Source organism: Protopterus annectens, chromosome 9.part0 (assembly GCF_019279795.1).
Source record: "Protopterus annectens isolate FY-2018-M chromosome 9.part0, PAN1.0, whole genome shotgun sequence".
In the NCBI taxonomy this organism is placed as follows: domain Eukaryota; kingdom Metazoa; phylum Chordata; order Ceratodontiformes; family Protopteridae; genus Protopterus; species Protopterus annectens.
The window spans coordinates 597396843-597422658 of record NC_056743.1 but is presented as its reverse complement, the minus strand read 5'-3'; the positions used below and the strand labels follow the sequence as shown (position 1 = coordinate 597422658).

Sequence of the window (25816 nt, the reverse complement as noted above, 5' to 3'; positions counted from 1 at the left end):
CAGAACTTTCAAGAGAAGAGGCAGAGGGGGAAAGGCATAAACTGAGAGGCTTTTCCAGGTGAAGGACAGGGCATCCACTTTCCAAGCTTGACTGTGGGAGTCCTTGTGCAGAATTTGTCCAATTGGTAGGTTTGGGGGGAGGCAAACTGGTCTATATCTCTGGATTCCCTATTTAAGGTTGAATAACTTTGGGTCCAGTTTCCACTTGTTTGGGCCCATGAGCTTTCTGCTTAGGTCGTCTGCCAGTGAATTTAGCTTGACTGGTAGGAATTGAGCTTGTAGGTGCACTTGATAGCTCAAGGCTGTGTTCCACAAAGCCAGGGCTAGTCTGCAGAGAGGGTACAAGTGGGTTCCCCCTTACTTATGTACCACATAATATTGGTGTTGTCTGTCGCTACCAATAATTGTCATGGAAGAATGTGGTCCTTGAAGGCTGCCAGGGAATTCTGTATAGCTAACATTTCTTTTTGATTGATATGCAGGTGTATCTGACTCGGGCTCCATTTGCCCTGAATGCACTGTCCTGCTAAGTGAGCCCTCATGCATAGTTGGATGCGTCTGTTAGGGTTTGGGTGGCAGGGGGTAGAGTGAATGGGAGCCCCTTGTGGTAGCAGGCCTCTGCCCACCAAAGGAACTCTGTCTTTATGCAAGGAATGATAGGAATAGATTCCAGGTCCTGAGAATGTCGACACCATAGGCTTTTTAGATACCATTGTAGTTTCCTCATATGCAGTCTTGCATATGGAATTAGTAGAAAGCAAGAGGCCATGAACCCCAGGGCTTACAGGATTTTCCTTGCAGATAGCTGGGTCTTTGAGGCCAGTAGTTTGAAGTTGGCTGTCAAATAAACCAGTTTCTCTGGCGTGAGATAAGCAATCTGGGAACTAGATGAGATTTATTTTAGTTTATGGTATACCCCAGTGAAGTTAGAAGTTTCTTTACAAATGCCAGATGTTTTAGTAGCCTGTCCTGGTTTTCTTCCTGAATTAGACAATCGCCCAGGTATGGGTATATTGGAATTTTTTCTTTGCCTGCAAAATGCAATGCCTGGAGCTAGGAACTTTGGCTTATCTATTGCGCCCAAGGTATTCATAAAGGGAAGTGCTGAGAACTGATAGTGCATGGAGCCTGCTCTGAAGCGTAGGTATTTCCTGCAAGATTCCCTTATTGGGATGTGCAGGTAAGATTCTTTCAAGTCTAAGGTTGCCAGCCAGGCATCTTTGCCTAGCATAGGAAGCAGCTGTTGAAGTGTTAGCATTTTGAAGTTTGGGATTACCAAAAGGTGCTTAGAGTAGAGAGGTCCAGGATAGGAAGCCAGGAGCAGTCTTTTCTGGGTACCAGGAAACCTAGAGTAAAAACCTTGTCCCCTTTCTTCTACTGGGACAGGTTGAATAGCCCTGATACTTAGAAGGGAGAGAACCTGCTGTTGAGCCTCTGCCCACTGATTTGGGGGTAGGTCTGGCCAACTGTTTGGGGTTGGTAAGGTGTGGAAGTGGAGTCAGTAACCTTGGAAAACTATATTTAAAACCCATTTGTGAGTTCCCAGTTTTTTGCTTGCTGGCAATCTTTCCCCCTAAGGAAGCAGGCAGTTGAGCAGGTCTTGGAAGGTTTAAGGTTAAGTCATTGTGACATTTTTCCATAGGGGGGTGTCTTACTACTTCCAGCTTTGAAAGTGGGAGCCCCCCACTGCTTAGGCCTGTGAGTACCTTGAGACTGTAGCCAGAGTGGTCTGCTGTTCTTGGGTTTGGACTGAGAAGGCCTGGATGAGAGAAAAGGACCAATTCTTAGAAGGCCAATGCCTACTAAATCTGTGAGGCTGTACTTGCAGGAAATCTGTAACAGTTGGCATAGATATAACTTTTTCCTCCATCTTTTTAAGGACTTCTGCTTTGTTACCAAACGGCCAGTCTTTGTTTAAGGGAGCATCCAGTAATTTACCTTTATAACATGATCTGGCAAATTTTGGTCCTTAAGCCAAGCATGCCTTCTAAGAACAGACGCAGTGACAGCAGCCCTGCAAGATGCTTCTAGAGTCAAAACCACATTGCAAAGTATGTTTAACAACTTGTTCAGCAGACTGCATTAAATCATGTAAATCTTTATTTTCAGCACAGTCAATAATCATCAATTTTTGTTTTAGTCCCATAATATGCTGATACTTTAACATATGAAACTGGCAGTTGAAGGCCCCAATGGCCAAAGTAGCAGAAGTGTATACTTTCTTACCCCATCTGTCCAAGGCCCTGGAATCTCTATCAGAGGGGTTAGGGTTTTGGGCAGTAGTAGCTTTAATGCCTTTAGGTCCTTGGGAAATGGTCTCTGGGTTAGCAGTAGGATTCTTGAAGAACTTGTGAGAGTCAGATACTCTAATACCGGTCAGGTCTCCTGGGAGCTGAAGGTAAAGTGTCGGGGGCCAGGCTAGATTCCAAGAAAGCATCATCTACAATGTCCAGGGCAGGAGGGATAGCTAAAGGCCTGTGTTGAAGGAGTAAGAAATCCCTGAGCCTCTTTTTGGAGTCAGAGTAATCCTGGCTTTCCCAGCGGAAATGCTCCCTATGAGTGTGCAAGGTTTCACCAAAGGAAAACTCTTCGGGAGGGGAAACAGAGGGAATTGAGTCCTCTGCATCAGAATCCTCGTAGGTAGATAAGGACAAATCCTGGTAATCAGAAGAAATGAGAAGTTATGTACCTACCATAACGTTCCATGTTAGTTGTCTTCTCTCGCCTTCTTTCTTGCTTGATGGGTTCGGAGCCGATCCTCTGCTCCGACTCGGCACTTTGCTAAGCTCGAGAGTCACTTTTACCAGCTCGAGGCAGCCCCATATCCCATGATGCAAGGCGGTAAGTACCCAGATCTCGTTTGTTGTCTATAGGCAATAACACCTAGCATAAAAAACTTCCCAAAAGGAAGAAAGAAGGCAGAGAAAAAGTCTGAAGGATGGGATAGGAAGACCAGAACTGTATGGTCTTAAAAAGCACTCTTCCATGTAGGGAGAAAAGGTCTGTCCAGGCCAGGGGGAAGGAGGGAGGGTCGCAAGAAAGAAGGCGAGAAGACAACTAACATGGAACGTTATGGTAGGTACATAAGTTCTCAATGTTAAGTTGTCAATCTCGCCTTCATTCTTGCTTGATGGGACCGCATCCCTAGCACCTCTATCCTGGGTGGCTCAATGGAACAGACTCTTGAGAACTGTAGAGCCAAAACTGGCTCTGTCCCTGGAGGCCAAATCCAATTTGTAATGAGAAACAAAGGTATGAGGAGTGGCCCAAGTGGCTGCTGCACAAATAGTGTCTAATGGAAGTCTAGCCTGAAAGGCTGTGGAAGTGGCTAAGCTTCTGGTTGAATGCGCTTTAGGTTTCGAGCACAGCTGTTTTCCCCTGAGCCGATAGATTTCAGAGATGACAGAAGAAAGCCATCTAGATAAGGTCACTTTAGAGACGGGAAGGCCTTTTTTGTTATCAGCATAAGAAATAAAGAGCTGATCGGATTTCCTGAACTGTTTTGTTCTGTCCAAATAATATCCGAGTTGGCGGTGAACATGAAGATAATGTAATTTTTGTTCCGATCTGTTTGAGTAGTTTGGGAAAAATACAGGAAGGTCAATAGACTGATTCAAATTACTCTTTGAGGCGACCTTAGGCAGAAAGGTCGGATTAGTTCTCAAGGATACTCTGTCTTTGTGGAAGACCAAATAAGGGGGACGAACAGAGAGCATGAAGTTCAGACGCTCTCCTAGCCGAGGTAATAGCAACCAGGAAGAGTGTTTCCCATGAAAGAAATTGCAGGGAACAAGAAACAGCTGGCTCGAAGGGAGGAAGAATCAAGGATGTCAGCACTAAATTCAGGTCCCATTGAGGAGGAGGACTCCTGACTGGAGGTTTCAGGAGAAAGATTCCTTTTAAGAAGGCTCTACAAAGCCTGTGGGACATGATGTTGTGATCTGCGAACCCGACATGAAAGTTAGAGATAGCAGCTAACTGAACTTTGACCGTGGAAGAAGAGCCCGCGTGAAAGATTTCCGCTAAGAAATCCAAAACTGCTTGAACTGGAGCAGTAAAGGGATCAATATTTTTAGCTTTTGCCCAACAAGAAAAGCGTTTCCATTTGCTGGTATAAATCCTTCTAGTAGAGGATTTTAGTGAAGCCACTATGATATCCCTAACAGGATTAGAGATCATAGGAAGCCTGGCTAAGGAAGGAAGTGGAGCAACCATGCTGTGAGGTTGAGGGAAGGAATAGACCGGTGCAGCTGACCCGATTGGTGAATCAGAAGGTCTGGTACTGGGTCCAGATGCCACGGCTGCACCAAAAGGCGACTATGGAGGAACGGGAACCAAATTTGTCGAGGCCAATAGGGAGCAATGAGAATCATTTTGGCTCTCAAAACAGTGGCTTTCTGGAGTACTTGTGGAATCAGCGGAAAAGGAGGAAAGGCATAAAGAAGTCCCTGGGGCCAATCCTGGGTTAGAGCGTCTCTGGGGGGATGGCCTTGGCAGTGGGGAGAGAGAAAAGAAGTCTGGGCATTTGCTGTTTTGGGGAGTAGCAAAAAGATCGCAACATGGGCGGCCCCATTCTAGAAAAATCTCCTCCACTATAGATTGTTTGAGAGACCACTCGTGAGGCATGAGAATAGCTCTGCTCAATCTGTCCGCTAAAATGTTGGTTTTCCCAGGGATATGCGTTGCTACCAGAAACCGATGAGAGGTGATCGCCCATTGCCAAAGTCGGAGAGCTTCTCGACACAAGGGGTAGGACTTGGTTCCGCCCTGTTTGTTGATATACCATACTACAGACATGTTGTCTGTGTGAACTGCAATTGTTCCCAAGGGAAGAAAGTCGTTGAGGGCTTGCAACGTCAAAAGCACTGCTCTCATCTCTAGGACATTTATGTGCAGGTGGTATTCGAACGGTTGCCACGTCCCATGAACCATCCTGCCCTGATAATGACCCCCCCCACCCGATCAGGGAGGCGTCCGTAGTGACGGTGGCTACCGGGGCCGGGGGTACAAAGGGTCTGCCTTGGTGAATCTGGGGAGAAGTAATCCACCATGAAAGATGATTCCTGCAAATTTGTGTCACCAATATTTGGTGACGCATTGGAAGTTGTTGGTAAGACCACTGAGTGAACAACATCCACTGAAGCAGGCGCATGTAGAAGCGGGCCAGGGGAAGAAGGGTAATGGCCGCAGCCATGAGGCCCAACACCTTTAGAACCATTCTGGCTTGTACTTTTTTGCTGGCTAGGATGATCCTCACGTGACTTTGTATATCTGAGATTCTTTGGTCTGTGAGGGTTGCTGACATCCGAACAGTGTTTAAGTCTGCGCCTATGAAAGTAATAGACTGGCAGGGCAATAAGGAGGATTTTTCGTAGTTGATCGAAATTCCCAATTGAGTGCAAAGATTTATTGTGTAATCCCTGGCTTGAAGAAGTTGATGCCTGGTGGTGACTGAAAGGAGCCAGTCGTCGAGATACGGAAACACCTGGGATCCTTGACGTCTCAGGTGAGCCGTGACCACTGCCATACATTTGGTGAACACTCTGGGGGCTGTAGTGAGACCAAAGGGCAGGGCTCTGAATTGGAAATGACTGGACCCCAGCCGAAAGCGGAGAAACCTTCTGGAGCGTCTGTGAATTTTTATGTGATAGTACGCGTCCTGAAGATCTATTGAGCACATCCAGTTGTCCTTCTCTAGGAAGGGCAGAATTGACTGAAGTGTGACCATTCGAAATCTTGTCTTCCTCACAGACTTGAGTCTGCTGAGATCCAATATTGGTCTCCAGTCTCCCGTCTTTTTGGGGACCAAAAAGAATCTTGAGTAGATTCCAGGCTCTGAATGGTCTGTTGTAACTGGCTGAATGGCTCTTTTTTGTAGAAGTTTTAATACTTCTAACTCTGCAACTTCCCTTAGACCGGGTGGTACATCTGGAAGGGAATTTGAGCGAGAGAAAGGACTTTCCTCGAAAGGAATTTTGTAACCCTCGGATATGATCGACTGTACCCATCTGTCTTGAGTGAGGGAACGCCAGGCTTCTGGGTACAGCGATAGTCTTCCCCCGACTGCCTCCAAGGATGGACAGTCGGGCAACATCTCAGGGATGCTGAAAGGGCTCGTCAGAGAGAGGCTCTCTGCTTCCCTGGTTCTGTGGACCCCCTTTGCCTCTAGAGCGGCGTCTGTTATTATTACCCCCTCTGCCTCTAGGGGTAAACTGACAACGTGTATCCGGCGTGACTCCTTAGGATTTGCGGAACCACATCTTCCCACCCTTCTGTCCTTTAGGGCAAGGTCTAGAAGGGGTGGAAAAACGGACCCCTACGGCAGAAAGTCTTGCCGTCCTGTTCACACCTGGTCAATGTTTCCTTCACTTGAGGGCCAAACAAAGCTGACCCATCAAAGGGAGAGTTTGTGAAGGACGCCTTAAAGGGATCTGCGAAATTACAGAGCCGCATCCAGGCTTGGCGTCTAAGAGCCACACCTGTACCTGCGGCTCTACTCGCTCCATCTGCTGCATATGATATCAGTCGCATGGAGGAGTTAGCAATAGAATTAAGGATTCCTAGCTGCGAAGCAATTTTTTCTTGAGCCCCTGCAGCTGTGGGATCCTGTACTACTTCACCTAGTTCCTTAAGGATGTCCCTTTGGAGTCTGGTGAAGTGACATAAGTAGTTCAGCGAGCGCATAGCAAAGGTCGCTGAAGAGAACATCCGCTTACCATACCTATCCATGGTCCTAGAATCCTTATTAGGAGGATGGACAGGTACGGAAGGATCTGCAAGTTCCTTCTTAGTGGCAGCCACCACCACCCTGGCATCAGCAGGGACACCTTTCGTAAGGAATTGCTTTCCCGAAGGGGCAGTAATAAATTTAGACGGCCTCCTAGGAACTGGCTCTACAGAGTCAGGAGCAGCCCAAGCCTTTCGAGCAATAACCTCCATAAGGGGGTCGAAAGGCGGAGACACCCAGGAGGTGGAGGGCCGAGATCCAAACGCCTCTAGGTATACAGACTCATCCTCAGAGGGATTTGTGGAGGGCCAGTTTCCCCTCTGTTTTAGGAGTTCTAGGATGTCTGAAAAAGAGACATCCTCAGAGGGGGATCTTGGGGATCCCTCCGACTCATCTAAGTCGGTATCTGAAGTGATAGACTCAGGGGAGTCTAGGTGTTTCCTCTTACAAATCCTCTTGCGCGGAGGATCTCCTGACTGATCAGGAGAATCCTCGGAAGAGGGGGTTATTCCCAGTGGGGAAACCTGAGGCGGAGGATCTCTGGGTCCGGGAGCAAGAGAGATGGCAGAGATATCGACAGGCACCGTAGAGGGAGGAGCTAAGGGAATAGACTGCTGGCTGAGTCCAGTGGCCAGCACACTCTTCATCACCTCGAAGGCCCCCCTCCCAGGGAGGTCCGAGAGAACCCGTTCCGAAGAAACCGGAACTCCACGGCCCACCGAAAGGGAAGGCTCCGAGGCAGATGTCGGAGCCGAGCTCACCAAGGCCGAGGCTCCAAGGGAAGAGTGGGGTCGGACAAGGGTCCGATGCCACTCGCCCCCTCACAGGAGACCAGGGAAGCCCGACCACCGAATCCCTCTAAAGGAAGGTCTCGAAGAGGAGATAAGAGTAGATGCTGAGGGAGCAGAAGGGGGGGGGGGTATCCGCCCCTCAGCCATAGCAGAAACTATCCCCAAAGACTCCAGCTCCAAACTCTGAGGTAGAGTCGAAGGAGGAACTACAAGAGGGTGTGGACTAATAGTCGTCTGTTGAGACGGACTATGTAGCATCTGGGCCAGTGCCTGTGATTTCAATAATCTACTGACCACCCTCTCTAAATCATGGTCTGAAAGCCTGGATGACCTAGATCGGCTCTGATGGCTCCGTTCCGAGAGGAGAGGTGAGGCCGGAGCAGAGAGTATCGGTTCCAAGGAAGGGGACCTGGACCTCTTCCTCGAAGGAACCATCGGAGCCGACGAACCCATAGATGCAGTCCGAGCAGAGGACTTTTCGGCACAGACAGAAAGTCTCGATGCATCGGCTCCGGCCGGAGCCGATACAGACATAAAAGTAACGGTGTCTGAGCCGGTCGGCGCCGACACTGAAGCCTGAGCCACATGGTGGTCGGAGCCAGTCAGAGCAGACACCGATGTGACTGAAACAGTATCGGCACCGATAGCCATCGGTGCCGAAGGTTTTTGCAAACCAGGATCGGCTCCAGCCGGAGCCGATCTTGACTCAGAGGAGTCGGAACCGAGGCCGCAGGCTTAGACACAGAAGCCTGGGCCTTGGAAGACTTTGAAGTCTTGCTCGGAGCCGACTTAGCCGGAGAGCCCTCCGGTTTAAGAAGACCCCTTAAAATCAATTTATTCCTCCTCTCCTGCAGGACTCTCTGGCTAAAGGAATGACAAATCGCACAGGAGTCCTGCAGGTGGAGAGGTCCCAGGCAATATAAACAAGAAGTGTGACCGTCTGTCAGAGACATCTTCTGACGGCACGAGTCACACTTCTTAAAGCCTGAGACCCTTTCTTTGGACATAGTTGTACCAAAAACACACACAACACAGTCCCAATCAGATAACAAAGTTATCTAAAAAATAGAGAAACTAACCTCTCACACACACATACACCCTGACAGGGGGGGGGGGGGGGGATGGGAGGGGAGTAGGCCTGACTAAAAAAAAAATCAAGGAGGAAGGGTAATTTTAGTGAAAAAAGGGCTTAATATAAACTAAAAACGTTAGATATAAAGGTTAAAAGTGAAAAGGGGCTAAATACAGTTCAATATAAAACACTTACCAGGAGCTGGTAAAAGGAGGACCTCATCAGCGAAGCGGCAAACGAGATCTGGGTACTTACCGCCTTGCATCATGGGATATGGGGCTGCCTCAAGCTGGTAAAAGTGACTCTCGAGCTTAGCAAAGTGCAGAGTCGGAGCCGAGGATCGGCTCCGAACCCATCAAGCAAGAATGAAGGCGAGATTGACAACTTAACATCAGAAATTTCAGAATCCTGATCAGAAAAATAGATCTAGGTCTCTTAGAGGGTGAAGGCTGGCTATCCCTAATTAAGGTCTTAAGCCATTCTTTGTTTTTTTAGGTATATGGGCCTGACAATGCAGTTTGGATGTCGGTTTTCTAGGCGTAGAGTTTCACGCCTTGAAGAAAATGGCGTTGTTTTGAAATGCAAGTCAGTAGGCCTGAATACACCCTCTGAAGCCGGTGCCTGCACAGTGGCTCCAGACCCATCCAAGGTAGAGACATCCACAGGTTCCATGGTCCAAGAAGCATCTCGCGGCATACCGGACTCCGAATGGGTCTCAGTCGAGGCCTGCGAGTCTGAAGTAGCTAGTATCAGGGGCTGCGAAAGCACCTCACTGAGAACCAGACTGGCAACTAACTTACCGGAAGCATCATCGGCAGCTTTGGACCTATGCAGTCTGTCTCAGTCTTATCTTTACGTTTTTTCGTAATGTCATTAGTCTGATGGCTTACCAAAGCCATTTCTGGATAGTTAAACAGAGTACCAAAATAATTTGCAGGAAAAATAAACCGATGAAGAGTTTGGGGGTTGAATAAGGCACAAAACCGACAGTGAGGGACGTCGTGGTCTGGGCCTAAGTAAGGAATGCAGTACGAATGAAAATCTTTACAAGGTATTTGCTTACTACAGGTAATACAATTGTTAGCTTTTACCGACATCTGTTTAGAGCCAGAAAAAGGGATCCCCAATGGGTTACTTAGCTTTTTTTGAAGACTTTGGTTCTGAAACTCGAAAACGAAAATTTCAGGAGTCTGCCAACTGGCACTTGCGAACTGCTTCGGCTTCAGGCACCACACGGCAAGAAAGACTGATATAATGGCGTCAGCTGCATGTTTTATACCCCTGACATCATGGAAGAAGGGACTGCATCCGACGCAGGGATCCAAGACTTTGCTATTCAGGCCGGCTGAAGGCAACCTGCAGGCAGATAACCCACATGTGATGACTGCAACAGTGAAACACGAAGAATATCTAACAGCTACACAACAGAAATTGTAGTAGACTGATCTGCACAAGATTGCAAGGGTATTAAAAGATGAGGTGGAGCACTTAGCTGTGAGTAATCACACCTCCTGTTGCCAAGGTGGCAAACAAGTTCTTGGGTATCTAGGAAAGTGGTGCGTTATGGGAAGAAAATTCTTTAAGGGGCTGGAGACTAGTGCACTGATAAAACAGTCTGATTAAAAAAAATTCAGAAGGACCCATGTCAGATTGGACCGACTGAATGGACATGATCCCTTCTTTCACCCACAATGACTTAAGCCATTTGTCAGCAAATTAGAAATCCAAGGTAAAACAATCAATCATTCACAGCACTGAAGCTCAAAATCCGAGGGGAATCCAGATACCTAATAAAAGGAGCCTATAGTGCAGGAAGCCACTACAATAAAGTGGATGCCCACATCAGCCACTAGGATGCAGAGTTGAGGACAATCAGGGAAATTCTCTTACTGTTGAACAAATGACAGCATATGTCATCTTTTGTCAGGAGTGTAAATAGGCTGAAGAGAGTCTCTTAAATTATTAGAAATTAATGTAGGAGTCAAGTGAATTAACAGTCAAGCATTTCCTCAACAATTATGCTTCCTTAGTTTTATAACTAATCAAGAAAATAAGAATGAGGGATAGTGTTAACACACAACTTAATAGAAGCCCAGAAGCAAAATAATGGAATGCAACAGCAACGACTTAGCATTTAAAAAAAAAAAAAAAAACTGTACCAGTTGGTGTTCTTTGGATTAAATGTCAGATTTAACCTACATAGTGCTTGTACCAGGGTAGTTTATGACCAAGTTGGCTTACAGTAAGTCTACACCAAAGACTGTGCCTAGATTCATTATTTTCATACCTCTACATCAGCAGAATATATACCCCAATTCTAGTCCACTTTTAGGTTGAAATAAGTAAAGATACCAGTAAAACAAGTCTTTTCAACTGCAAACTACTCATTCTGCCTTTTACTGAACACCTTCATGTTTATTCACTTACTAACATGAGGGTAACAAATTAGTGCCTGGAATTTGCCCAGAATGAGGCCAGTGCCAGAAAAAATGCAACATGCAAATTTATCAACATTTTAATTCTTACCAGATAATCTTTTGGCAGTAGAAACCTTCAGCTCCACGAGTGGATTACTTTCTCCAGAAATGATCTCCATCTATATTTATAAAAAAAAAAAAAGTGTGACGACATGGCTGCATGTTACACACTTGACTTAAACTGCTTAGACATTTGTTCCATGAAATTATAAAAAAAGACTCCACTCCGACAATGCTTCTAAACCATCCATAAAATAATGCTCTCCAGCAGTAGAGTAAGTGCTCATAAAATCCCTATGGCAGATCAAGTAGTCACCTATGGTAAGCACAGCCACCGTAGCAGCTGGCAGGACAAACTGACAGCCCAGAATACATATGAGCTTTTACAAGCTCCCTCAGAAATAGTCAATTCCACGCTATATAAACAGCCTGGGGGAAATATTTTTTTATTTCAAGATATCCAGCAGTTCAAAAAACAAACATTACTATGTTTCTCACCCCAATCACCTTCCACCTACAACTGCTTACCATCATGGACGCAAGTCAGATTCTCTGACACTGTTGTATCACTGGACAGGCCTCAATTTGCAATTATTAGAACAGCCACCAGACTGCCTGTTACCGGCCTTCATGGCACAGGGAAACCAGCATTTATCACTCATTCCGACACTCTTCTAGTCTCTTTCAGTACCCAAAAAGCTAATCAAACTCATTTAGTCTGGGATGTAGATAGGGCTTTAATCCTTAAAACTCCATAGTCTCACTATAAATCAGCTGATTTATGTACTACTGGCCCTTCTTGATGGGTACTATGGTCAGAACAATCCATCCTGCCAATCACCATTTGGTAAACAAACGTTATGTACTTACTATAACAATAGATATGGTCCATTTTATTTTTTTCCACACAACTTGTGGGACAGATTTCCAAGCTGCCTGAAAAGGACCTGGGTGGCATCACGGAAGGACATTCTTGAGAACTGCAGAACCAATGGAAGTCCAAGCTCTGGACTGTGCACGCAGTTTGTAATGTGATAAGTATGAACTGTTGTCCAAGTTGCTGCTGCAAAATGCAACACTGAATGCTGTACAGGAGGCCATTGCTCTAGTGGAATGGCACTTCAGGTTTCAAATGCTGGGTTAAATCCAGATCCTTAAAGTCTGAAAGCTACTTCGAAATTTTAATTTTCTTTTGAAAATCCACTTATTTTTGTAAATATTTTTGAGAAATAATTATGTCAACTATGATTAAGGACAGCCAGGCATCTTTGCCAGTCATTAAATTTGAAGAAACCATGCTGTCAATTTTAGGGCTTCTAGATCCAGCAGAGGAATCTCGAAAGGGTGACTCAGATATTCAGCATCCAGGACAGGTAAAGCAAATGAGGCAAAAGGCAAGAACTAAACCTGCTGGGGCCAGAACCAGAGCAAGAAGGATCTCCCTGGTCTTGAATATTGCAGCTTAATGAATACATTTTATCAGGAGGGGTATATTAATGTGAATACACAGAGGACATAGGGGGCCAATTGTGGACTTAAGCATCTTGGTGACTGTTCCTATGGATGGATGAGGGAAGTAACTGCTGCAGTTGTAGTTTAGGTAAGAAGCAGAGAGGATGCAGCAAGTTTTGCCCCATTGGCTGAAAATCTGTATCCGTCTTGAGACCACTAGTGAGGTAATACGCTGGATCTGCTCAATTTGCCTGCTAGTACATTCACCACCCCAGGTATGTGCATTGCTATCAGAAAAACTAGGACAGGACATAACTCAATGCCATGCTCTCATGGACTCCCAGCAAAGGTGACATTAACATGTTCCCTTTGTTTATTGCTGTACTATACCACTGGCATACCGTCTGATCTTCATTGCTATCACATCCTTGGGAAGGCAATCATGAAAAGCCTGCAATGCAAGAACTGCTCTCATCTCCAACATATTGACGTGAAAATTGGCCTCTACAGATCAAAGTGCCTTGAATAGCCTCTCTCAAAAATGTTATGCCTTTGAAGGGAATCTGTGGTTATTGTGGCCTAGGGAGCTGCTGGACAAAAGGTCTCCCCTTTAACTGATGGAGAGGTTATCCACCACTTTATATGCTCTCTACAGATTAGTGACAAATTCTGGCACGGAGGGGTTAAAGACACTGACCATTTGACTAAACCCACTGTAACAGCCATGGTATCTTACTAGTGATGCTAAAGGCCATCATTCAATCTGAGAATTAAATCTTGCTTATGGGCGAGGATACTGAATTGCCTGTAAAGCCACCAGTCTTAAGGAGCATATTTTTGCTTCTGGAAGTTTGACAATTTGTAAAACAGTTTTGACAGGACAATTATTGAAGCCGCTAGTAGTTTTAAAAAAAACGATTATACATCACACAAAACACCAAGGCCAGTTGAGTCAAAGTTTCTTAAGCAAACACGAACACTTTGAAACAAAAAGGACACAAGTAAATGCTCCGGAAGTAGATTCTCTAGCACCTTCGCTATTACAAGCCTTTAGAGAGTAGATTTTTCCTTTCCTCCACATTCCATAAATACAGCACATCATTACTATTAATCAATTAAATAATTAAAATCCTTGAAGTCATCTCTTATAACATTTCCAATTACACTCTTGAGACCTTTTGGAAAAAGTATATCAAATTTTAAAATAAAAATAAATTTCCTTCTCAAATTGTATTTAATATCTCCAGATATTGTAAGATTTAACTGTTCCAAAACATACAGTTGTGTACACTTACCATAAATGCAGATGTTAGAGTGTATTCACTGTTGCAGTCATCACATTTGGGTTTATCTGCTTGCAGTAGCCCTCAGTTAGCCTGATTATCAAAGTCTTTGGTCCTGCATCGGATGCTGTCTCATCTTCTGTGACGTCAGGTAGTCATGGGTATAAAGCATGCAGCAGACGCCAATAAATCAGTTTCTTACCCCAGATATCAGGTGCCCCCCTAAAAGGGAAGCATATATATAACATACATGCAAGGTTATACCTCCAACAAAAAAGCAAATACACCAAAAAGCTTTTAAGCATAGTAAAGGAGAATGGAGGCATAGCCAAAAGAAGTCAGGGGGCTGGAGGGAGGGTAACCAGGACTGCAACAGTGAATACACTCGAACATATACATTTATGGTAAGTGTACACAACTGCACCATGTTCTTCGTGTTTCACTGTTGCAATCATCACATTTGGGTAGGTTCCCAAAGCTAAGGATGGGAGGAGGAATTTAGATAGCATTAGGACCAGCTATAAGGCCCTGCAAGACTGCAGTGGCAAAGCCAGCTCTGGATTTAGAGAAAATTGGCAAATGGTAATGCTTGGTGAAAGTATGTACAGAACTCCAGGTAGCAGCTTCTAGGATGCCCCTGGTAGGGACACCTCTGAGAAAGGCTGTAGAGGTAGATGCAGCCCTAGTTGAATGTGGTCTAATCCCCTGTGGGATAGGTTTTCCATGGTGCTTATGGCAGAAGTGAATGCAATGGCCTATCCATTTAGAAATGGTTTACTTTGAAATAGCCTTCCCCTCTGCCCCTGCAGCAAACGCCACCAGCAGTTCAGATTTCCTTTGAGGTTTAGTCCTGTCCAAGTAAAATCTAAGTTATCTGTGCACATCTAAGGAGTGCTGTATCAGTTCCCCTTTGTTCTGTGGATTAGAAAGAAGCCAATCATCCAACTGAGGGAAGACCTGGATCCCTTGCAGCCAGAAAGACACTACCATTATAACTTCTGTGAAAACCCGGTGGGCTGTGGTGAGACCAAATGGTACTACTACAAACTGAAAAACAACTGACTACCAGCCAGAAACTGAGAAGTCTCCCGGATGGTTTCTGAACCTATATATGATGTGTCCTGGAGATCCATAGAGCAAATCCAATCATCCTTTCTCAGAGATTTAGTATGGACTGCACTATGACCACCCGGAACTTCGTTTTGCTTTAGAAACTGATTGAGGTGGCAGGAGTCCAATATTTGCCTGAGGTCCCCAGTCTTCTTTGGAACCAACAACAACATGGAATAGCATACACATTTTAGCTTGGCCTGTGGGGATCCATTATGACTCGCTTTCTAGGGGCTTTAAAACTTCTGTTGCAGATTCCATCTGATCAGGAAGAATTATCAGGAATTTTTAACCTTTTCTGGAGTACACAAAAAGGGAATGGCATAGCATCTGGTGCTTATCCTCAACACCCAGGATTCCAAAGCAATTTTTTGCCAGGCTTCTGGGTTTAAGGTTAAAGCCACCCCCCAGGCGCTGATACAGTTCCTCGGAGAAGGGACCACAGGAACCCTGATTATGTGGTGCCTGTACCAATATAGTAATGTCCATTCGAGACCCCACCACCTCAGGTGGGTGAAAGGAATGTCTATTCCCCAAGGAATGTCAGTGAAAACCCCAATTTTCACAACCAAATTTACCACCCCTTCGATTCTTGGAATAGGATCTTTGCAGAGTACAAAAACAGATTCCTATGGCAGACAGGGTCTTACAGTCTAGCTCACTTCCAGTAAACTGGTAACTGGGTCCAAACAGAGCAGATTCAAAGCGAAGGATGCTTTGAAGTTTTCCATGAAACTGTACAGCCACATCCAGGCATGGTGACACAGCAATGCCTGTCCCAGCTGCTCTTGCTATACAATCTACAGAATTGGAAAGCAGGCGTGTGGCTATATTACAAATGGATTACAGGGCAGACATATATCAAACAAAGCTCCTCATTAGCACTCAAGAAAAATCTTGATTGGATGTGAAAGAGGAAATTCACCCCGGGGATCACCTCTGTGGCTCTGCTAGACAGTGGCACAGGAAAATAATTTTCTTGGGCGACAAAAGCCAGGGTACCTTTTTGGCTGGGCTTGTATAGGCCCCATGGCCGATAGCCTAGTACCTACCTATGAACAATTTGGGTGGTGTCCACAGTTTTTTTTGAACATCCAAAGAAAAGTTAAGACAGGAACTTCTAAATTTCCTTAAAGTCCCACTGAAAACAAGTATGGTTTTAGTACAGTGTTCTTTATGCAAAGGTCACGAGCTGTTTTTCATTGTGGCTGCTGATACTACCACCATGGCATTACTGAAGGTCCTTTCGTCCAGTGATTTCCATCTTCTGGGGCTACTACCTTTTATCAGGTTTCTTGGGAATTGGTTCTATATCACAGTGTCCTTCCATTTCCTCTAAGCCATAAAATTTGTGGGCATCTGGAGGGGAACCACCCAAGACACAGATGAGCCAGTCCTGAAAGCTTAGAGAAAAACACAATTAGTCCAGGGAAGGAGTTTATGGACCAAAAGCCCCACCATTTAATCGATTCAAGGATGCCAGTGTTCTTCTGTTTGCATGTCTGCTTCCTTGGAACATGCCTCAGGTTCTGGTGGAAACCACTGAAACAGACTGGGAACTCAAGTGCCAAGCAGTCTCAAAATTTATGGGCTCAACTGTCCCTGTTGATCCGAAAGAGGTATACGAAACGGGTTTCACTGGGTATCAAGACAAATCCAGACTGTGCATACACCTGCCTTCTTGACCAATGCTCCTTCCCCAATCTTGAAAGCAGACCTTACAAGTGGGGGGGGAGAAAGTAATTCTTCTACCGAGAGGCTCAGAAGTCCCCCACTCTAATCAAGATAGTCTCACAAGAAGACCTCAGACTCAAGCTGACGAGTGCAGAGGGCCCTAGAAAAAGACATGGCTCCACCACTGGGAATCAGACAGATGTTTTGGCTCATGGAATGGTCAGACAGCATCAGTCAGGACAGTAAGGAACATAGTTGATGTCAAAGTTCCTTAGAATGTCATATCTAACTAAGGTTTGTTGGAAGGGATTGAACCAGTGGGAAATGGGTCCAAAAAGGGAATCTGTATTGGAGAAAAATGTGACTGGGGTCAATGGGCCTGCACCGGACCTACCTTTGGGTAAAGGCAATGGGAGGAGACTAAGCTGGATATGCATCAGGAATTTCTTTAGTCATTCAGTCAATATCAATTTCCTTGAAACTTCTGCTGATCAGACAGACCTCAAAGATGATGCTCTAGAAGAGGGCCTGGAAGAGTATTTATCTTGTAAGATTGGAGGTGAGCCAAGGGCTCTCTGGCTCCAGAGAAAGGGTAGCTCGAGGAGTGGGAGTTTGGACCAAACTGACAGTTGGATCAACTGCCTCCGTTTGGGGGACCAAACTAATTGGATCTGAGGACCTTTTCCTAGACCCCCCCCCCCCATTGCTCTTCTTCAGACCTTCTTTCTGAAGGTGTACTCTTTTCTCTGCGTTTTTCTTAAGATTTTTCTTCCCCTGCTCACCTCTCTATTCTGGGAGAAGCTGATGGTGGTCTTGACTCAATGTAACTGAAGCAGAAGACCCAGTCTGTGAAGGAAGAAAACCTTTTATAAAATTGTTATGTACTCACCATAACTCTGCATCTGTTTTAGTCCCTCAACTGGTGGGTCTCAAATCCAACCTCAAATCCATCACTGAATGCTCAGACTTAAGGGCTCCATAGCTTTAGCTCCTCCCCTTATTCATAATCCCCGAACAACTCCTGAGAAAACTAGAGGGCAAATTCAATCTGAGGTAACCACAATGTAAAATGGAAAAACAGCCAGTAATCTCTAAATTAGATAGAGTGAAAAGGTAAGAAACAGGAAGAATCAAGAGGAGTAGTACTCAAACTCACACAGCAGGAACTAACCAAGAATACATCACAAAGGTCATACCAGGATCCAGCCAAAGTAGTAAAGGCAATACTGGATGGAAGTTGAGGAAGGGTGAAAAACAGAGATTCAGAGTTATACTGTGTACTTAACTATAATATCCGATATTATATTTTTCACCGGTTCCAGCTACGGTAATCTTGGTTAGTCCTCAAGGAAGGATATTCTGGAGTACCACTGAGCCAATAGCTGCCCCATTTCTTGATACTATACTCAATTTGTAGAGAGAGAGGTAGAAGCATTTAACCATGTAGCAGCTGCACAATGTTATCTACAGGTGCTTTAGACCAAAAAGCACATTATTTGGCCATAGACCTGGTGATGTGCTTTAGGATGTTTGGGTAATTACAGGCCTTTGAATTACCTTTATTTACAGGAGCAGTCAGTCATTTGACTAGAGTCACTTTTGCCACTGCTTTACCTAATTTGGGTTTGGAAAAGGATCTGTTCCGATTTCCTTAGGTCTTTATTTCTGTGTACGTAAAATCTGAGCAGTCTATGAACATCCAATGAAGCATGTGTTCTCCCATATTTAAAAAATGAGGAAATACTGGTAAGTAAACTGACTGGTTGAGGTGATCTTCAGACACCACTTAGAAAGGAGGAGTTAAATCCAAAGTGAAACCTGTTCCTTGTGAAAAAAAAAAAATCAGGCAAGGTGGTCGAAAAGGAAGCACTTGGAGCTCAGATACTGGGCTAACTGATGTAATGGTAACTAGAAAGTTTTCCAGGACAATAATTTCAACTAATTTTTGCTGAGGGTTCAGAGGGAGGCTGAGTAAGGGCCTGAAGAGTTAGTCTAAGGTCACATGGAGGGACAGGGTCCTTACATGACAGCAAAGCAGCAAGGCACCCTTAAGGAAAGCTTTACACAATCTTAATGAAGCTACAGAAGAATAAGGCATCCAGATTAAAATTTGAGATGGTAGCCAATTGTATCTTGGCAGTTGAATAACTCACTTCAAAATTGAAAATGGAGGCTAGGAACTCAAGACTAGCTGGAATCAGAGAAAAGACTAAATATGTCTCCAATGGATAGAAAACCTTTCCCATTTGCTTTTATACATTTTCCTTGTAGAAACTTTTTAGATCAATACTGGTATGTGGCAAGCGGGAGAAGAAAGCCTGGAACTTCTAGCAATCACTGAAAGTGGAGAAAGCATGCGGTCAATTTGACAGAGTATGTCCAGGTGAGGCAACCCAAACAGGTGAGACAGAAGGCTTCAAACAAAATTCAGCATCCAGGTAAGGTGAACTAAATGAGGCCATATGAAGGGGAACAACACAGAGGCCAGAATGGGGCAATGAGAATAAGCTTGCTCTTCCACTGTAATGCTTTCTGAATAAACATTAGGATGAGATGAGTAGAAGGGAAGGCATACAACAGACAAGAGGGACAATTATGAACTACAGTGTCTCTCGGCAACTCCCCCTCGGGGAGGGGATATCAGGGCAAAACACCTTCTGCACTTACTGAGGGGAGAAGCATAGAGATCGCAGCACTCTTGACCCCATCAGCAAATATTTAGGCCACTGAATGGTTGAGACACCACTCATAAGTAAAATGGATTGCTCAACATCTGCTAACATGCTGGTTTTCCCTGGAATATGCAATGCTGAAAGAAAATCTGTCAGAGGAGATCACCCACTGCCAAACTAACTGCCTCCTTGCAAAGTGGTCAAGATCTGGTTCCCCCTTGCTTGTTGATAGACCAGACCACTAGCATTGTTCTATATGAACTGTAATAATAACCGGTCACTGAAAGCCATTATGCGGAACATACTGTCAGTTATGTAAACTGTACAAAGATGTCAGCTATAAAATTAAGATCTCCAAAATCTGCCTCGTGAGTTTATTAGTACAGAGTTTATTAATACCACAATCCATAGTTCACTATCCAAGATTAGATTAAGCACCTTTGTTCCCGAAAATCTGGAACTTCCTCAGAATCTGGATAGAAAACCCTACAAGCTGAGGACCAACTACACAAGAAACTAGAAAGGGAGGAAAAAGGGGGGGGCACAATGACGATGGTCATACAATGGATACAATACATATTTTTGTGGCATCCTTATTACTAAGGAGCATTTAAGCCCTTTTTCGAAAGGGTTTAAATTTGTCTGTACCTCATCTTTTAATGCAGTGGACTCTATCATGGAGTTGAAACCGTTTATTAGGAAACTGAATTTAGCTTTTTTTTTTTTTTTTTTTTTTAAAGAATGGTGAGGTGGGAAGCAAGAAAAAAGCACTTGCAATCCACATAAGCATCCAGGCTTTAGAGAACGCTTGTACTACTACTACAAATTGTCTATCTGCCAAGAGGGACAATTATGAACTACAAGATAAAAACTTAAATCACAGAGGGTTTGACATTTGATTCCAAACACAACAGATCTACAAGAGTAAGGAGACCACACAAGGGAGGAAGGTACTCTTATTGTGCCCGTACAATATCCCGCAGATATACTGGAAACTTTATATGACTCAAATAAGTTACATCATCTCATGCAATGAGATCAAACACTAATTACAAGACTGGTTTATTTTTCTAAGAACTTAATTTGCAGGGTAGAACTTTTGTTGACACCTATACAGTTCCACGTATCCTTTGGCTGCACAAGGGTCAAAGACTTGCCCTATAGCCACATTTATTGACAAAAAGTTAAAACTTGTAAGATGGGCTAATCACTTGCTGAAAGATTCATGGGATTTTTTTTTTTTTTTTTTTTTTAAATACCTGTTATTTGTATTCCCAAAGGAGGAAGGATTGGAATTTTTCCAAGAAAGTTTGGTGAATTGCTCACCATTTTGGGGAGATAATCTCTCTTCCCATGGAACTTATGCCTACAGTGCTGAAAAAGAAGTTATGTACTCACCATAACGGTCCATCTGAGTAGGTATCTTCATTTGTCTTCAACCTTTGGGATACGGATCCGAGCTGGCAACTTCTACCACAGCATAGATCCGAGCTCCTAGATCCTCCCTTTACCCATAATCCCCTGCCAACCCTGACTGACCTCAGATCAAGTTTGCCCCATATAACAACTTGCTACTGTGTCCCAGAAGGGACTCGTGTAAGACCACTCCTAATTAGAATCATATTGGTCAGGGGGAAGGAAGGTGGGATGGTTGCAGACAAATGAAGATACCTACTAAGATGGAACGTTATGGTGAGTACATAACTTCTTAATCTGAAGTAGGCACTTCATTTGTCAGCAACCTTTGGAACAGAGTCCCCAGCTACCTGAATCTTGGGTGGCCTTCATGGAAGGATATTCCAGAGCACTGCAGAGCCAAAGAACGCCCTACCTCTGGAGACAACATCCAGTTTGTAATGGCTGATAAAAGTATGGGATGAAGCCCAACTGGCTGCGGAACAAATATCATCCAAGGGAACCTTGGTCTAAAAGCAGCCAATGTAGCAACGGCCCTAGTAGAATGAACGCAGACTCCCTGAGGTGCAGGCCTTCCCGAACTCTGATATGCTAAGAGAATACAACTAGCTATCCATCGTGACAGGGTAACTTTAGAAACCAACTTGCCTAAGTTGGTTTTGGCAAAGGAGAAACAAATGGTCGGATTGTCTATGACCAGCCGTTCGATGAATATAAAAGCGCAGTTGTCTGTGCACGTCCAAAGATTGCAGCTTATATTCTCCTTTGTTCTGATAGTTGGGGAAGAACACGGGAAGATTAATAGATTGATTAATGTTTGCTTCAGAAGATACCTTGGGCAGAAAAGACGGATTGATCCTGAGGTAAACTCTATCCTGAAGGAAGGCCAAATACGGTGGTTTGACACAGAGCCTGAAGTTCAGAGACTCTTTTAGCTGAAGTAATTGCCACCAGAAAGGCAGTTTTCCAAGAGAGGTATTGGAGATCAACCGTGGCAGCCGGCTCGAAAGGGGGGCTTGTCAAGGCCTGTAGAACTAAAGATAAATCCCATGGGGGTACTACCTCCTTGACAGAAGGTCTGAGGAGGAAGGTACCCTTGAGGAAAGCTTTACAGAGCTTGGAGGTAATAAGAGGGCCAGACTTATGCCCTACATGATAGTGCGAAATCACTGCTAGTTGTACCTTGACTGTAGAACAGCTAGCCCCCTGATGAAAAAGGGTAGTTAGAAAATCCAAAACCGATGTTAAAGGCACCGTAAAAGGATCTAAGTGACGGTGCTCAGCCCAGATGGAAAAGCGTTTCCACTTACTCCGACAGACCTTTCTGGTGGATGGCTTGTGTGCTGCTACTAGAATGGCTTTGACTTGGAGATTCCGGGAGTCCTTATCAAGAGTGGAAATGGAGCAACCAAGCAGTCGGCTTGAAGTTGACCAGGTTGGGGGGGGGGCGGAAAACCGAGAGGGTGAGTAATGAGATCTGGAAGGGGATCCAGAATCCAGGGTGGATGAATCAGGTGAGACCATAGGTACGGGAACCACATCTGATGCGGCCAGAATGGGGCAATGAGGATCATCTTGCTCCCCAACAGACTGGCTTTCTGTAAAAGTTTTAGCATCAGGGGCAGTGGAGGGTAAGCGTAAAGAAGACTGAGAGGCCAAGTATGTACTAGAGAGTCTCTCGGGGACTCCCCCAGAGGGGGGATTAGAGCTAAGTAACCGTTGCATTTGGTATTTGAGGGAAAGACAAAGATCGCAACAGGGTTGCTCCCATTGGGCAAATATTCGCTCTGCTACTAGAGGATTGAGAGACCATTCGTATGGGGTCAGGATTGTACGACTGAGCCTGTCTGCTAGGATGTTGGACCGTCCCGGAATGTGCGTTGCAATGAGAAAGCGGTTGGTGGATATCGCCCATTCCCACACTCTCATGGCCTCGCGACAAAGGGGATAAGACCTGGTTCCCCCCTGTTTGTTGATGTACCAGACCACTGACATTTTGTCCGTTTGTTCCGCAATCGTCCCAATCGGAAGAAGGTCGTGAAGTGCCTGCAACGTCAAAAGCACTGCCCTCATCTCTAGGACATTGATATGCAAGGAGGTCTCCATGTCGTTCGACGTGCCTTGGACCGTTCTGCCTGAATAATGCCCCCCCACCCCAGACGAGAAGCGTCCGTGGTCACTGTGGCGATGGGAGGAGGCATCGAGAATGGGCGTCCCCGTGTGGAGGCTCGGGGACTGGAGCCACCACACGAGCGACCTTCTGCAAGTCCTGTTTAGGGGAATGGGATGGTACAGGGGGTTGCGAGACAGGGACCATTGCACCTGAAGGGTCCACTGCAAGACCCTCATTCAGACGGGCCAAGGGCAGCAGAGAAATTGCTGCTGCCATGGACCCTAGAGCCCTCAGGACCAATTCCGCCGGTGGAGCATGAAGTTGGCGGATGGCCTGTACATGCAACCTCAGGTTCTGAAGCCGATCAGGAGTCAGGAAAGCAAGCATTAGTCTGGAATCCAGTTTCGTCCCTATGAAATCTATTACCTGTGTAGGAGCCAGAGAGGATTTGGCCATGTTGACAGTCAATCCTAGACGTGGAGCAAGATTGAGTAAGTAATCCCTGCATGAACAGAGCAGATGACTTGTTGGGGCGGTAAGGAGCCAGTTGTCCAGGTACGGAAAGACCTGAATGGGCCGCTATTGCCACTAAGACTTTGGTGAACACCCTGGGGGCTAAGGTGAGACGGGAGGGCCCTGAACTGAAAGTGACTGGCTCCCAGCCGAAAGCGGAGAAACCTCCTGGAGCGTCTGTCCACTAGAATGTGATAGTACGCATCCTTGAGGTCTATTGAGCACACCCAGTCGTTCTCCCGTAACAGGGGGAGAATAGATTGCTGCGTGACCATCCGGAACTTTTCTTTGGGTACTGCCAGGTTCAAGAGAGAGAGAGAGGTCGAGGATGGGCCTCAAGTCCCCAGTCTTTTTTGGCACCAGAAAGAACCTGGAGTAAAACCCAGATCCGAGCTGATCTGGGGGGACGGGTTGGATGGCTCTTTTTTTGTAAAAGCTGCTGAATTTCTGTAGCAGCCACCTCCCTCTGATTGGGTGGTACGTCGGGGAGGCTTCTGGTTTTGGGGGTTACAATAAAGGGAATTTGGTAACCTCTGGATATGATGCAAAGCACCCAGCGATCTGTTATGGACTCCCACATTGCTAGGTGCCTCGAAAAATGCCCCCCCCCCCCGACTGCCTCCAGAGTGGAGCAGCCGGGCAACCCCTCAGGGGTTCTGCGTGGGCCTCTCAGAGAAGGGTTCTCGGGACCAAAAATTCCTGGGACCCCCTCTGCCTCTAGGGTGGCGTCCTCCCTGTCGTCCTCTGCCACGAGAGGACTGGTTATCCGGAGCGGACTGGGATTGATGCAATTTCCAAAACCACATCATCTTCTGACCCTTTTGGTTCTTAGAAAAGGACCTCTGGGGAGCAGAGAAGCGGACTCCGACGGCAGACAATGTCTTCCCGTCTTTCTCGCTCTGGACTAAAGTGTCACGAACGGTTTTGCCAAACAGAGCAGAACAAAAGGGGGCATTTACGAATGATGCCTTAAAGGGTTCCGAGAAGTCACAATGTCGGAGCCAGGCTAGTCGCCTCATGACCAGGCAGACTCCGCCAGCTCTAGCGGCTCCCTCAGTGGCGCGAGACAAAAGCCGCATAGAGGAGTTAGAAATGGACCGTAGAGTGGACATTCAGAAGTAGTACAGTTGTTTGTCCCCTTCCGACATGGACTCTTGGGGGGGGGGGGGGGGCAGCGTATTCTTTTATTAGATCCCGCTGCATCCGGATGACGTGTGCCATACAGTTCAGCGCCATCATAGAGAAGGTTGCTGAACTGAAGGCCCGCTTCCCAAGGCTGTCCATCACACGAGACTCCTTGCTCGGTGGGTGGACCGTGGGACTCTCCTGAGCCAACTCTCGCTTGGTGGCTGCCGCCACCAACATGGCATCCACAGGGGGACCTCTGCTCCAATGGGTTCTCTCTGCGGGGGCACTCAAAATTCTGTCCGGGCACTTGGGGACTGGCTTTACAGTGTCCGGCTCCCTCCAAGCCCTGGTGGCGATAAGGTCCACCAGGGGGTCAGGGGGGTGACACCCAAGAGGTAGATGGCCCTGCTTCGAACGCCTCTAGGAATACGGACTCATCGGAGGAAGACTTAGAGGCAGACCAACCCCCCTGATCCTAAGCATTTCCATGATGTCTCCAAAGGAGACATCCTCGGGGGGTGACCTTGGGAAGCCTTCCCCTTCATTTAAGTCCGTATCTTCTGTAAGGGACTAGTGGAGTCCACATACCTCCTTTGGCACTTAGACTTGTGAGGAACCTCCACAGAGGGGCTGTCCAAGGAAGTCTCACCAGCAATGTCATGTTCCGAAGGAACACCCCGAGGCGCTGAAGCAGGCTGCCCCAAAGGCCGGGTGATGGGAGCCTGGACCAGCTGAGAGGGAGTGTAGGGGGGAGCCGAATACAGGACCGGAGGCCCGGATGCACTCAACAGTGCCCTCTCCACCGCTGCGAAAGTAGAGAGGGAGCCGCCCTCGATCGGATCCGAGAGTAGACTCCCACCCAGATCCGAAGCGGGGACTGGGGCAGAGACCATCGGATCTGAAGGACCCGCGTGGTCAGACAGGGACGGAGCCGAAGGCACACCAAATCCCTCTGATCCGAAGCTCGGCCCGTGGCTCCGAGAGGTCGGATACGACAAACTCAAGTGAACAGTCGGAGCGGAAGTGCCCAGCACTGTCGGCTCCAACCCACCCACGGATCCAATGCTGCTCGGCTCCGAACCCGGAAAACTGGTCGGAGAAGGAGAGATTGGAGCAAAGAATGGGGTCAAGCTCCCCCCCGGAGGGGGGGGGGGGGACGACAACAGCACTCCCATCTGCAGCTGGGCCTGGATGAACCTCCTCATCATCCGGTCCAGGTCTGCATCTGACATGCTATAAGTGGACCTCGAAGTGGCCACCGAGGCAGGCCTGGAGTGCCGCCTTGATGACCTCGACAGGGACCGGGTCACCTCTCCTCCTCGGGTCCCGGTGAGAAGCAAGGGGACCAGATCCAAGGAGGAGGCGATCCAGAAGCCCTGGAGGGAGAA

At 46.4% G+C, this 25816-nt stretch overlaps 1 protein-coding gene across 1 annotated transcript in view; it reads right to left on the bottom strand.

Moving 5' to 3' along the window:
• The window catches only part of CDCA2 (cell division cycle associated 2), a 1716206-nt gene that overhangs the window by 1511806 nt on the left and 178584 nt on the right, over positions 1-25816 (bottom strand). The window contains exon 2 of the mRNA XM_044083154.1: positions 11117-11186. Within this exon, the coding sequence (XP_043939089.1) occupies positions 11117-11186 (70 nt within the window). The remainder of the gene's footprint in view (positions 1-11116; positions 11187-25816) is intronic.